The sequence below is a fragment of the Asparagus officinalis genome, chromosome 2, assembly GCF_001876935.1.
Source record: "Asparagus officinalis chromosome 2, Aspof.V1, whole genome shotgun sequence".
Taxonomy (NCBI): Eukaryota; Viridiplantae; Streptophyta; class Magnoliopsida; order Asparagales; family Asparagaceae; genus Asparagus; species Asparagus officinalis.
In genome coordinates this window covers 6,644,640-6,659,070 of record NC_033795.1, presented here as the reverse complement: position 1 = coordinate 6,659,070, position 14,431 = coordinate 6,644,640, and the positions used below count along the sequence as shown (strand labels likewise).

Sequence of the window (14,431 nt, the reverse complement as noted above, 5' to 3'; positions counted from 1 at the left end):
GACGGAGTTCTTTTTGCAGTGAGAATGGATCTAAAGTTGTAAGAACAAATTATTTTGGGCCGTGCACGAAATTTAAGGCTACGGGCCTCGGAGAGCGAGTTTCCAGCGCTGGAAAGTTTGCGCCCTTCTTGGGCCATGGGCGGCATTCCCGCTACCTTGTCCGAGATATTCCCCGTGACTAATTTCGGGAAAGCCCAAAACTTTTTTTTTTTGCTTGCTTGCAAAAAATATTGCACTTTATAACTCAACTTTGGAGTCCCTTGAAATGGTTCTTTAGATGCCCCTGTGCAATTTTTGTTTCCGTTTGTGTGCATTTGCAACTTTGTGTTGGTGCATAGTCAATATCAAATCCAAAGTATCAGCTGACAGTGACCCTACAGTCAAAAAGAGAGATCATCAGTCTGGTCCTCTTCAATGCCAGAATGCCTATTTTGAGGGGTTATTATGTAAAAAATCTATTATGTTGACGGAGTGGGTGTTTACTTACCGGTTTTAGATGTATACAAAATTCTGTAATTTTGGATATTATTTGCATATTGGGGTCAAGTTTTTGCTTTAACCTATGTTTGCAAAAGGGGTTAAATGCATATTGATTCTTTTTTCGTAGGTTATGGAGCTTGCACTTTCCCTTCATCAGCAAGGTACGTCTCTCTTTTGCTTTTATTGAAACTGTTCTAATTTGTGCTTGATCCAAGTCTTGAAGTGTTTCTCTGCATCTGGGCATGTTACTATGCTATTGGAGATGGTGTACAAATATTCACATAATATAATAAATATGTTTACGATGACATTGGGATTTCGCGTCACGAATGAAATGCATTAAAAGATGTGTTACCTAGATCTGGTTTGGTAACCCAAGTCAGCCAACAGTTGTGGCTTGCTTCTTGCCAAAAGGGTACAAATATTGAGAGTTGGTATGTTGGAATTTAAGTATTGATTTGAAAAAAAAGATTAATCAAATATTCCTTTTAGGATTTATGATTCCACCTCCTTGGTGGAACTAGGGGGGTAACCGTCCTGTGGGGGGGGGCCCCTCTATTGAATATCTTTTAGGGAAGAAGGAGAGGATGGCATTTGGCATATCAGAGCAATGACTTTCAGGGAAGTAACATGCATGTCTATCAATGTTACTCACTATTAGTGTAATGACTGTTGGGACAAACCCGGGGCCTAATAGAGCAGGATCGCAGCAATAGTAGAGCAAAAGTAGAGATAAAAAAAGTTGGACACACAGATTTACGTGGTTCGGCACTTGATTGCCTACGTCCACGGGCAAAGATAGAAGAATCTACTATAAGAAGAAAAACTCTGGAGTTACAAACTCTCTCTCTTTTCAAGGAGAAACTCTCTCTATTGTTCTCTCTCACTCTTCTATATAAGAAGTTGTTTCTGGGATGAGTTTTTCCTTAAGGATTTGGAGCCTATTTATAGTTTTTAAAAAAACACTATACACAATAAAATATTAATATTTTACTGTGCATTTCTAAAATCTTCAAACTTCACGGCTGCTTTCGGTGTGATAATTTGAGGTGGGTCCCACTCCTTCTGTTTTCTTTTATAATTGTTAACAATTGTGGGCTTAGTGGATTCATATGGGCGGCTGATTGCTGACAATCTCCCACTTGAAGATTTGGTTGAGTATCAATCATATCTTCACATCATTCTTTCTATCTTGCCATCTTTATGTTGCTTACGTCTCCATCAGACCACAAGAGGATCTACACCAAATGAATTTGTCAGTATTGACTGCTTTTGTTAAAAAATCTGCTAGGTTGTCCTTGGTGTGAATTTTCTGTATATCCACTGTTCCTTCTTCCACTTTCTCACGAACGAAGTGGTATTGAACTCGAATGTGCTTGGTCTTTGAATGAAAGGCTGGATTTCTTGCCAAATGCAAAGCACTCTGACTGTCACAAAATAGAGAAATCTTCTTTTGTTCATAGCCGAGTTTCTCCAGCACCATCTTCAACCACATCGCTTCTTTACTAGCTTGTGTAGCTGCTACATACTCTGCTTCTGTTGTTGAAGTAGCCACAACTGACTGCAGTTTTGAAACCCAGCTTACAGCTCCGCCAGCAAGTGCAAACACATAACCTGTGGTGGATTTGCTATTATCACGATCACCTGCATAATCAGAATCAACATATCCACTGACAATAAAATCAGATCCTCCATAACATAATGCAACATTAGAGGTTCCTTGAATGTATCTTAGAATCCTCTTTACAGCATTCCAATGCTCTTTACCAGGATTCGCCATGTATCGACTAATCACTCCCACTGTTTGTGCAATGTCTAGTCTTGTACAAATCATCGCGAACATTAAGCTTCCCACTGCTGATGCATACGGTACTCGAGACATCTCCATCCTCTCTTCTTCACTGCTAGGACTCATACTGGAGGATAACTTGAAATTAACAGGAAGTGGGGTAGAAATTGACTTACAATCTTGCATGTTAAAGCGTCGCAAGATTTTCTTCAAATAGTTCTTCTGAGAAAGCCAAATCTTCCTATTAATTCTGTCTCGGTAAATTTGCATCCCTAGAATCTTGTTTGCAGATCCTAATTCTGTCTCGGTAAATTTGCATCCCTAGAATCTTGTTTGCAGATCCTAAATCCTTCATTTCAAATTCTCTAGCCAACTGAGCCTTTAATTCTTGGATACGATCTTTGTTGGGGCCTGCAACCAATATGTCGTCAACATATAACAATAAGATAACAAAGTTATTTTCACCAAACCTCTTGAAATATGCACAAGGGTCTGAATTAAGTCTGTTGTATCCAAGGCTCATGATGAATGAATCAAATCTCTTGTACCAACACATCGGCGCCTGTTTTAGACCGTACAGAGATTTGTTCAATCTGCAAACCAAGTTCTCTTTTTCTTTTTCTTCAAAACCTTCTGGTTGGAGCATGTAAATTTCTTCTTCAAGATCTCCATGAAGAAATGCTGTTTTCACATCTAGCTGCTCTAGATGTAAGTCAAATATAGCGCTCATAGCCAGGACTATTCGGACTGTTGTTAGTCGAACTACAGGAAAAAATATTTCATTAAAATCAATACCTTCTTTCTGAGCATATCATTTTACCACCAATCTAGCACGATATCGCTCCACTTGATCATCACCATTTCGTTTGATCTTATAGACCCATTTGTTTCCAATGGTCTTTCTTCCTTGTGGCAGTGACACAAGTTCACAAGTCTTGTTCTTATGGAGAGCTTTAATTTCTTCCTACATTGCTGCTATCCACAAAGATGCATCTGTGCCATTTATAACTTCATGAAAAGTTAATGGCTCTCCATCTTCTGTTAGAAGACAGTATGCAACATTACTCTCCGTAATATATTCCGAGTGCCAAGTCGGTGGTCTTCTCTCACGAGTTGACCTTCGAACTTCTGGAGCATCGGCCTCGACTGGTTCTTGTACATCATGCTCCGGTGTCGCTTCAGAAGAATTCAGATTATCTTCTACCTGAACAGCTACAGTCTCTGAGTCCTTCCTCGAACTGCTTTCTTTCTCTTCACTTTGTAGTTGGTTCTCTACAAAGATAACATCTCTGCTGATGATAACTTTGTGGGCAGTGGGATCCCACAGGCGATACTCTTTTACTCCATCAGCATACCCCAAGAATATGCATTTTCTGGATTTTGAATCCAGCTTTGTAATTTCTTAGGCATTGTACATTACGTACACTGGACTTCCAAATATATGAAGGTTGAAATAGTCAGCTGGTTTGCCAGTCCACATCTCCATCGGCGTCTTCAATTGTATTACAGTTGATGGAGATCGATTTATCACATAACAGGCGGTTTTTACTGCTTCCGCCCAAAAGACTTTTTCCAGATTTGCAGTAGCCAACATAGCTCTTGTTCTTTCCAACAGAGTTCTGTTCATCCGCTCCGCCACTCCATTTTGTTGAGGAGTATAAGCCGTACTGAATTGTCTTTTGATGCCTTCATGCTTGCAGAATGCTAGGAATTCACCGTCTGTGTATTCTCCTCCATTATCTGACCTCAAGCACTTGATCTTCTTCTCAGATTCAAGCTCGACCCGCGCTTTGTAGGCTTTAAAGACTGAGAACACATCCGCCTTCTTCTTGATAGGATACACCCAACATCTCCTGGAGTAATCATCAATAAAGGACACAAAGTACTTTGCTCCTCCTAAGGATGTAACTGGTGCTTGCCATACATCAGAATGAACCAGTTCCAGAATAGCCTTGCTTCTAGAACTCGATGTGTTGAACTTCAGTCGATGTTGCTTGCTTGTAACACAATGCTCGCAGAATGGAAGAGCTACCGAATTAAGTCCAGGAAGCAGTTTCTGATCGGAGAGAACCTTCAAGCCTCGTTCTGACATGTGGCCTAGCTTGCGATGCCACATCATGGTTTGTTCTTCTCCACGGCTGGTTGATGCCACACATGAATCAGCTTCCTGCAGAGTCTCTCCCTTGAGCATGTACAGATTTGCAGCTATCTTTTCTCCTTTTATCACCACAAGCGCCCCTCTAACAATCTTCATGACTCCATTTTCTATATGAGTCTTGCACCCGAGCTCATCTAATTGTCCCAAAGACAATAGATTCTTCTTCAAGCCCTTCACATGTCGCACATCTTGAATGGTGCGTATTATACCATCAAACATTTTGATTTTGATAGTACCAATACCACAAATCTCTAAGGCATGATCATTCCCCATGAATACAGATCCTCCTGAGATAGGTTCATATTTGCGAAACCAATCTCTCCGAGAGGTCATGTGCCAAGAGGCTGCTGAATCTAGAAGCCAGACATCAGCAAATTTCTTTCTGCCTTCATCAACAGTGGTTGCTCCACTGAATAGAATTTTACCATCCTCTGAAGTGCTGACAACGCATCCTTGAGATGTTGATGGCTCTGAAGACTTTTTATCTTCACTCTTCTTGTTGTGCCAACACTCCGATTTGACGTGCCCTCTTTTGCCACAGTTGTAGCATTTGATATTCTTCTTACTTCGTGATTTCGATCTACCATGGGCATGACTCCCACTGGAGCCACGTTCTGTTGATCTTCCTCTCATCACCGACAAGGCCTCTGCTTGCTGCGAACTTGTCTGCCTGTCTTCCTTGTTCTTGCACCGATTTTCTTCCTCCAGAACAGCGGCTGCAACATCGTTGAAGACTAGATTGTCTGTGAGGACGTTGTTCGTCAGGTTGATGATGAGTTGATCATACGAGTTAGGTAGACTCTGAAGTAGAAGTTCTGCACGTTCATTCGCACCAACTGTATATCCCAACGTTGTGAGTTGGGAGAACAGTGTGTTTAGGGTATTGATGTGGTCGGTCATCGATGTAGATTCCGCCATCCTCAGAGTGTAAAGTCTCCTTTTTAAGAAGATTTTATTGTGCATGGATTTCGCCTCATATAGCTTTGTTAGAGTATCCCAGATCTCATTTGCTGTCTTCTTCTCCTCTATGCTTGACAGTACCCCGTCTGCTAATGCCAGATGGAGATTTACAATAGCATTTTCGTCCATCTCGTTCCACTTCTTATCATCTGTGATGTCGTCCGGCCTTGCACTGATGGCCGTCAGGCAATTATCTTTTTTTAAGATAGCCTTTATCTTTAACTTCCACAGTGAGAAATTACTCCCGTCGAATTTCTCGATCTTGAACTTCGCCGCCATTGCTTCTATCACGAACAGTAACTTCTTATTATTTCACGTAAATATTACTGTATTTATGAACAGTAACTGTATCCGTGAATAGTATCGTATTTGTGAACAGTGTCGTACTCGTGAATAGTCCCCGTCACCTCCGAAGGGTAAATGATAACCTAACTTATTTTCTGATGTGGAGGATCCACCTTTGGTGGCAGTCACAGAGCATACGATAAGTAGATATATACAAGTACCCTAAGTTGGCTCTGATACCACTTGTTGGGACAAACCCGGGGCCTAATAGAGCAGGGTCGCAGCAATAGTAGAGCAAAAGTAGAGATAAAAAAAAGTTGGACACACAGATTTACGTGGTTCGGCACTTGATTGCCTACGTCCACGGGCAAGGATAGAAGAATCCACTATAAGGAGAAAAACTCTGGAGTTACAAACTCTCTCTCTTTTTAAGGAGAAACTCTCTCTATTGTTCTCTCTCACTCTTCTATATAAGAAGTTGTTTCTGGGATGAGTTTTTTCCTTAAGGATTTGGAGCCTATTTATAGTTTTTAGAAAAACACTATGCACAATAAAATATTAATATTTAAGGATTTGGAGCCTATTTATAGTTTTTAGAAAAACACTATGCACAATAAAATATTAATATTTTACTGTGCATTTCTAAAATCTTCAAACTTCACGGCTGCTTTCGGTGTGATAATTTGAGGTGGGTCTCACTCCTTTTGTTTTCTTTTATAATTGTCAACAATTGTGGGCTTAGTGGATTCACATGGGCGGCTGATTGCTGACAATGACTATACTGATAGGCATTAGTGATATATGCATGAAGACATTAGTGACAACATGTGTGGATAGATGTGTTATAATCAGGATCTTATTTATGTGATGAAGCTCTGTACAGATGTACCCTGTAAAGTTGAAATAGAAATAATCATTTTGTTGGAATTACCCTTCTTTATGGGGTTTAACTAACTTATGGTTTGAATAGAACTTAAGAGTAAGTTATCTCAGCACAATCACAAAAAAAAAATGGAAATTACAACACCTATTTCCACACCTGCAGTTACACATTGGTAGGTAAAAGTTGATATGTTGAATATCAGGTTTCATGCTTATTAAATAAAAAATTACTTTACACTGAAAGTAGGTAGCTAAACTTCACAAGCTGCACACAGAAACTTTGAGGTACAGAAGTGCTTTTATTAAGAGCTCATAGCAAAGTGTGATGACTGTCGAGCTTTCGAGCTAGTATTTGGAGCTTGAATGGATCTTTTGTGTATGCATCGGTTGAATCTATGCTTTCTTCGGTTTAAGTATTAATATGGGTATTTGTGGATATATCCAAATCTGTCTCCAATAGGATGTGAATATGAATTCAAATATCTATACCCGGTACGATATGGATGCAGAAACTGATAAACCAAAATATCTTCCTGTCCTGAAGAACTTTGAAGTTACAGTTAGTGGATTTAATTAGTATTTGATAACCTAGAGATGTAAACATTTTTATATCTGTCGAACACATTGTTGGAGAGAATTTAATTTTATTTAAACAGCTTTCTGTCGCGTGACCTGTTTATTTTCTAATCCTATCATTTTCCTCATATCCAGTTTATATCCATACGTGTTTTTCTTTATATCATTGTATCGGTGTTCGATTCTGGGATTTGGACTATCAGCTAGTCCTATATATAGACAATGTTATTCACATCTATATTTGTAATTAGTAAGCAAATACAGATATGGTAAGTACCATATCCGATCCATATCTGATCTGTTTGCACCCGTATGTGTATGTATTTTTTGTGGCAGTTATCTATGTGCAAATGTATATATATGGTTATAGTACATATATATACGTATACAAGCTATATTGTGTATATACCTGTCTGATAATACGACATGTCACATTTCAGCTCGGCAGGAGGCCCCAGAACTCCGACAACATCAACCTCTCCCAACACAAACACTCCGAACTCATCAGGCATTGGCGGCGACACGACTGGCACTGGTATCGGTGGGCTAACTCCGGTTGGCGGTCTTACTCCAGGAAACGGGCTAACTCCTAACACTGGATTCAACTCGGGCTTTAGCCCAACATTGCCTAATACCGATGACATATCCGGTGCCTGTTCCGTTCCGCTTCCTCTCCTACTCTTTACCTGCTTTCATTTTTTGTTATTGCTCCTACGGTAGGCGTGAGCAGACTTAGATACCAAAGTTTTGTGGTAGTCTTGATGCTGTTATTTATCAAAAAAAAGAATTAGTGGGTACTCAAAGGACATAGAAGTTATGAGTTTTACGCTTTTGGTGCATCTCTGGCTTTTGCAAGTGCAGAATCATGAGAAAACAAGTATGTTTCTGGTCAACTTTATCATATTTTTGTAATCTTTGTTCTTTGTTACAGATATTTGATAGATTTACATGGATGAGTTATGATCGTTATTCTTCTCTAAAATAATTCATCATATTACGTGTGAAGCATCTCTTAGAATATAGTTTCCATTTGGGATGCAATGTATTCTTTTGCATTAGCATCCCATGTATGGGTTATATATGGGTAGAGATCTTCTACATCCTTAATTACAGAAAATCTCTACAACTCGCTAATTAAAATTTCTCATTTAGTGGACCCATGAATGATATTAATTAATTAATTAATACATAAATATTTTTAATTGTGGGATTCACTAGAATTAGTCCACCTAACAAATTATAGACATTCTCTACAATCATCAATTAAGATTGTTAAGAATCTAGATCCAAAATATGCTTTTTTTTTCCTTTCAAAATCTCACTGTCTATACCCTTGTAGATTAAACCAATGTGGCAGACCATACTATATATTTCCAAGCAGTAGGATATCCATTGGATCTATTTAGTTATTTAGATGTTTTTTGGCTAACGGTTAAGTGAGGTGGACTTAACCCCTTCTTAAACCTACCAAACATACAAAATTAATACAATTGTTAAAGTGAGTTAACCCTTCGTAATTTGTCAAATGCAAAAAATATGAAAGAGTTAAGCTAACCCTTCTAGAGGGATCAAAATGAGTTAACCCCTCAAAATAAGGGGTTTACTAATACTCCTATTTGAAAGGATTTTTTTGAAAGGAAGAAGCAGGGTGAGAACCCCTGCGCATATATTTATATAACTGTAAATCCAAAACTATGGTAAATATATACAAATAAAAACATAAAGAGGAAGAAAAGGAGTCAGGAGAAGGAATTATCGGTTGGGAGCGGACCTTGTCGTCACCAACTAGATAATTTCTACACTGACTCCTAACTTCCCTGTGAGAAAGCGAAACAAACTGAAAACTGCAATAGGGGGAGAGATGGGGGTATAGTTAAGTTATTACAAAAGATCAAACCAAAAAAAACCAAGAGCTAAAGTTCTGAAGAAGCCACCACCTGGAAGCACCAGGATTAACTAGGAAAATTATCTCCAACATTATCCTCAAGACCATGTTTAGCCCACTGTTTGAGTCCAAGCTCAACCGCAGCACTGTGCATGAGGGAAGCTCTTTTGCTACTGGAGGCACCTTCTAAATAGAGGGGAGCCGATTGTCTCCCTAAAAGTTGTTATTCCCAAACATAAAACTGTCACAATGACTAAAATAAAACTTATATAGCAGGTTAATAATTTAATCCCTCAGATTATTTAATGGGCTAATTATGTTAATCATTCTCCTCAATCTTTTGCTAAAGGGGCCTAATTTTTTTTATACCAAATATTGCATTTTGATGATGTTAATTATCTCAATAAAAAGCTCAAACCGGGTGTTCTTTGAATAAATAAAATTAAATTTGGATTTTGTAAATAACTATAGTTAGGTCAGTTTTGAGATCATGACATGCACATTTCTTTGAGCCAACACAAGTCAATGTATCCCTTTTTTTTTAAGAGAGAATATCACGTTTTATTTTTATTATGGAAGTTCGTAGATTTGATTATTTCTTGTGGAGGTTTGTCGATTTTAAGATTTCTCAAACGCTCGATCACATGCGCATGCATATTACTCCCTAAAAAATTAAACAACGTTCAGAATATTGCGGTGTTATACAGCAAAATTATATTACTCGAAGAGAATCATGAAATTAGCATAGCTACCTAATTTGAATTGTTCACTCTGACAAGAGATCGACAAACTTAAATATTGGAATTATTGGGTAGGATATGCAATATTATCCAATGAGTAAATGAAAGAGCATTGATAACTATACTATTTCACCTAACCTACTTCCGTACATAACGAAGAAAATTGTGGAATCTTTTTTTTTTTAACTTTTTAAAATTTTGATCTAAACATTTTCCCCTCTAAAATTGGTAACTCATTAAGGGAACCCATTTCTCTGTTGTACGGAGTGGTTTCAAAAAGTGTGGTATATTTATAAATAGAGGAATTAATAAATGAAAACTATCAGCAGAGGATTGGGGGAATATTAGAGTCCAACAGGCAACTAGAAGTTATGATTAGTTGTACATAAGCATGAAATTAGGATGAATACCTACAGTTCATAATTGACCCTAAAGAGACGTAACCAGAAATTACATAAAAAAACAACTGCCATAATTATGAAATTGATGGATAAGATTGGGAATCATATCCAATAAGCAAATGAAAGTATAAGGGCCTGTTTGGTTGTGTTGATTTCCCTTAGCCATTAGGCTACATTAACTTTCACGCGTTTACATTGTTTGGTTGTACAAATAGAGTGCTGATGTGGCAGTAAAAAATCTCACTTGACAGCCTCTGACCAATTCCCCCAGGAACGTTTTGGAAAAGATCCTATCGAGCTGTATACACGTACATGCACCTTGCTCGACGATGTAGCTTAATTTTAGTCTATTTATAATGTTGAAAAAGATTAAAATAGTTTTATTTCTCTTAAAAAAAACTTTGCCCTCAAGTTTTCTCACATTATTCAAACTCATTGCCCTGCAGCCTCATCTTATTTCTGCTCTTAGTAACACTGTACAATATGCTAAATATACAAGCAATACTTAAACAAAAACTAGCCTTTCAACCGTAAATATCTTTTTATCGAACGTTTCAAGCTCACAAGCGGGGAAAATGTTTGGATAGGGAATGTCTTCTAGCTGCGGCTCAACTGCTCAAGTTTCTTTTCCATAAAGTTTGTTGTAGATTTGGGGGTGTTTGGTTACATTTCTATAAATTATAGGAAATGTTTTCCATCCCAAATTTGATTTCCTTGTATTTCTTAAAAAAATTATAGGAAAAGTTTTGAGAAGTTAAAAAAGTACAATTTTTTTTATTTTTTGTATTGTGCTTGTTTGGTTCAAAACAAGAAAATGAGAAATAACTTTTGGGAAAATAGCAACATTTCCTATAATTTATAGAAATGTAACCAAACACCACCAACTTTATAGAAAAATGAGAACTTTGTAGAAAAGAGTTAATGAGTTTTATTATTTAAATAATGAATGCGTCAGATTTCCAAGAGATTTCCTCCCATTTTAGAAGTAAATCAATTTCCATAAAATTTGGTACTTTTGGGCACTTTACAGAAAACATTTCTGTAAATTTTTTTGGAGCCAAACACAATTTATAGAAATGTATAGAAAACTCTTAATTACATAAATGTCATGCGTCAGTACTTTTGAGAAAACATTTCTCAAAAACAATACAACCAAACACCCCCTTATACTTGTATTATCTAGTTGCCTCTCGGAAAAAAAGGTATATAAACTATGAATATCAAATTAATGTCGGAAATATGGAAACATTTCCCCCCACTTTAAAAATGAATTGCTAATTATTAATTGTTATTATTGTTGTTATTATTTATTTATTTGATAATGCAGCAGTGTGGAATCGAACCAAGACCATGGTAGCTGTATTAAAACCTCTCAATCTTCCTTTATGTTTTGGTTTGCCATAGTTAAGAAATAAAGCCACGTAGTCATCCTTTTAACATTATAGCTAGTATAGCGCATGTGCATGACATGTGGATGAAGTGTTAAGTGTTTACATCCAATAGTACCTAAATTTAAAAGTGTGATGATTAGAGGAAAAAAATTAGTGAAGTTAAAGAATAGGATTAGGATCCTCTCCACTACAAAAAAAAAACAGTGGAGGGACCACTACATAATCACGGCCATTGATTATCTAATTAATGGTTGTGATTTTTTCTTTTAGTATAAATTAGGAATGAGTGCAATACACGGGAGTATGGTAAGTGTTAGATTTGAAGAGATGAGCTCAGGTTCAGATTTTGAGGCAAACAGGTTGGCGGTCGACCGGTCCGGTCGACCGCATTCGTGCACAGAAGCTACTGGGCATTTGGATCAGGGCCGGTCGACCGCCGCGGTCGACCGACGACTCTCTGGACATTGGAGCAAGCCGCTGGATGGAGGGCGGTCGACCGGGCCGGTCGACCGAGATGGATCGCGGTTGACCGTACCGGTCGACCGACGCTGCGGGTTTCAGTTGGGTTTGTTTTTCAGACCCGTTTCGTTTTGGATTTGTATAAATACCCTTTGGGTGTTTTTTAGGGTTAAGAGCAAGGACGAATTTGAGCAGATTGAGAGAGTTTTCTTTGGGCTTCTATTCTAGGAGCAATTGGAGAGATTGAGAGTTGATAGTTGAGGGTTTATGAGAGATTTGTAACCCTAGTTTGTTCCTCTTGATTTCTAATAGTGAAAACTCCCCCCTCCTTGCCCCGTGGACGTAGGTAACTTGCCGAACCACGTAAAAACTGGTGTTTATGATTGTTTGTGCTATTGTGGTTGTTTGGTTTATCTTTTCTCGGCGATTGTTTTGGTTTCTCGAGGCACAACAAGATTTAGATTGTATCATAACCGCCTACTAAATAATCAACGATTGAGATTAAAAGCAGTGATCTCTCCACTACTTTTTTGTAGTGGAGAGGATCCAAATCCCCCATTTTATGCCCTCCTACAACAGTGGTGGAATTTACTTCTTTTATTTGTCCATTTTGCGAGGTTCTCCATATTAGTTGGAAAATATGAAAGAATATTTTAAGATCAAGCAAACCTGGAGCAGCTAGCTAGAAGGGCTAGGAAAATATGTTGACAATATTTGCATGGCATATTTAAAGTATTTTATTTGATATATGGTGTTTGTAGTAGATTATAATTATAACAATTAATACGTTTAGGAGACTTTCGTCAAAATAGGCCAAGTTTTAGGGGTTATATGAAATTTATCACAGTAGAACTATCTAATTAATGAAAATAATACGAAGATACAGACGTATAACATAATTAAAACACACTTGCAAACAACCCCGCACACGACGGACCGTCATCCGCGTCACGGTTATCCGATGTCACTGAGAATTTATTTTAGAAATCGAGATAATAATTCTTATTAATTGGGAATTTTGTCAAATAGTGCAGCAAATACGTTTATTTACTTGAATATATTTATTTGAGGTGTTTTGTGCAAAGAGCTCTAATAGCTCGGTAGAAGTCATTTCTCCTTCTTAATTACAAATTTACAATAGGGTTGTGGTAAACACAGTATATTACTTTGTATCGAATGCTAACGTGACGATAGAATAGAAATAATGTAATCCTGCGCTCCTTCTACAATACACGACTAAAAAAGTATGGAATCCACTCTCTTCAACTTTTGCTCAATTTTCTTGGTTACTACTAATTGTAGTATTTAGTGAGCATCGAGATGCATGCATCCTACGAAAGTTCTCAATTTGACGTATCATAAAAAAAAAAACTTATATTTGCCACTCTTAGAAAAGAAATTAACAAATATTCGATTGAATACTTTCTTCGTCAAATTCAAAAAATAAAATAAAACAAAACAGATCATCATTAGATCACTTGGACTAGACCAATACACTAAGGTTATGATGATCAACCAAAAAAAAAAACAAGACTTTTAACGAGTGGCATAAAACCATTAAACCTTGGTGAAAAGTGTCATTAGCAGGCTCTACTGGAAAATTAATCAACATTAGATAGCCCGTCTGTATAAGCCTAAGGATAATGCAAATTAATTACCTGCCTATGATCAAGATTTATCATCGTTGAGTCCTTCGGCTGAGTAGATAAATGTCAAGAAGAATTTTTCAAAACAGACCCGCTTCAACTTTTTTTTCTTAAAACCGACCCGTTTTTTTTTATTTATCAAAACCGACCCGATTTTGTAATTAACAGCTTAATCACCATCCTAAACAGTCGGGGTTGGCAACCCCGACTATTTAGGAAGGTGTTAAACCCTAATTAGAAGCCTTAAACCCTAAAAATTAATGTCCTAAATAGTCGGGGTTGCCAACCCCGACTGTTTAGGAATGTGATTAATCTGCTAATTACAAAATCGAGTCGGTTTTGATAAATAAAAAAAAAAACGGGTCGGTTTTAAGAAAAAAAAGTTAAAGTGGGTCTGTTTTGAAAAATTCTTCTAAATGCCAATGATGAATGTCTTAAAAGGCATTTTGGGCGACTTGGATTTGGGTCCAGGATTTGGAAATCGAGGGTAATCCAAATCCAAAATCTACTGTTTTCTTGTGTTGGCCTGTAGAGCCTTGCTTTATTTTCCGCTCAACTTGAAACAGAATAAAATGAAATAATAAAATAAAAAAGAAACAGTCTAAAATCTGTAGTTAGCTGAATGAAGCACAGGGCCAAGCAAATATATTTTTTATTTTGGAATCAACAATTTTAGGTCCTCTTAAACTCCAATCAGAATGGTTCACCAAGCATAAACCTATGCCACAATACTAAGAAAAGATAAACAATAGAAAGTTGGAATTGTTCATCAAGATAAA

At 37.4% G+C, this 14,431-nt stretch overlaps 1 protein-coding gene across 1 annotated transcript in view; it reads left to right on the top strand.

Annotated features, from left to right (window-relative positions):
* The window catches only part of LOC109830075 (PLASMODESMATA CALLOSE-BINDING PROTEIN 2-like), an 8,699-nt gene extending 733 nt beyond the window's left edge, over positions 1-7,966 (top strand). The window contains exons 2-3 of the mRNA XM_020397227.1: positions 608-641; positions 7,571-7,966. Coding sequence (XP_020252816.1) covers positions 608-641; positions 7,571-7,850 — 314 coding nt within the window. The 3' untranslated portion in view covers positions 7,851-7,966. The remainder of the gene's footprint in view (positions 1-607; positions 642-7,570) is intronic.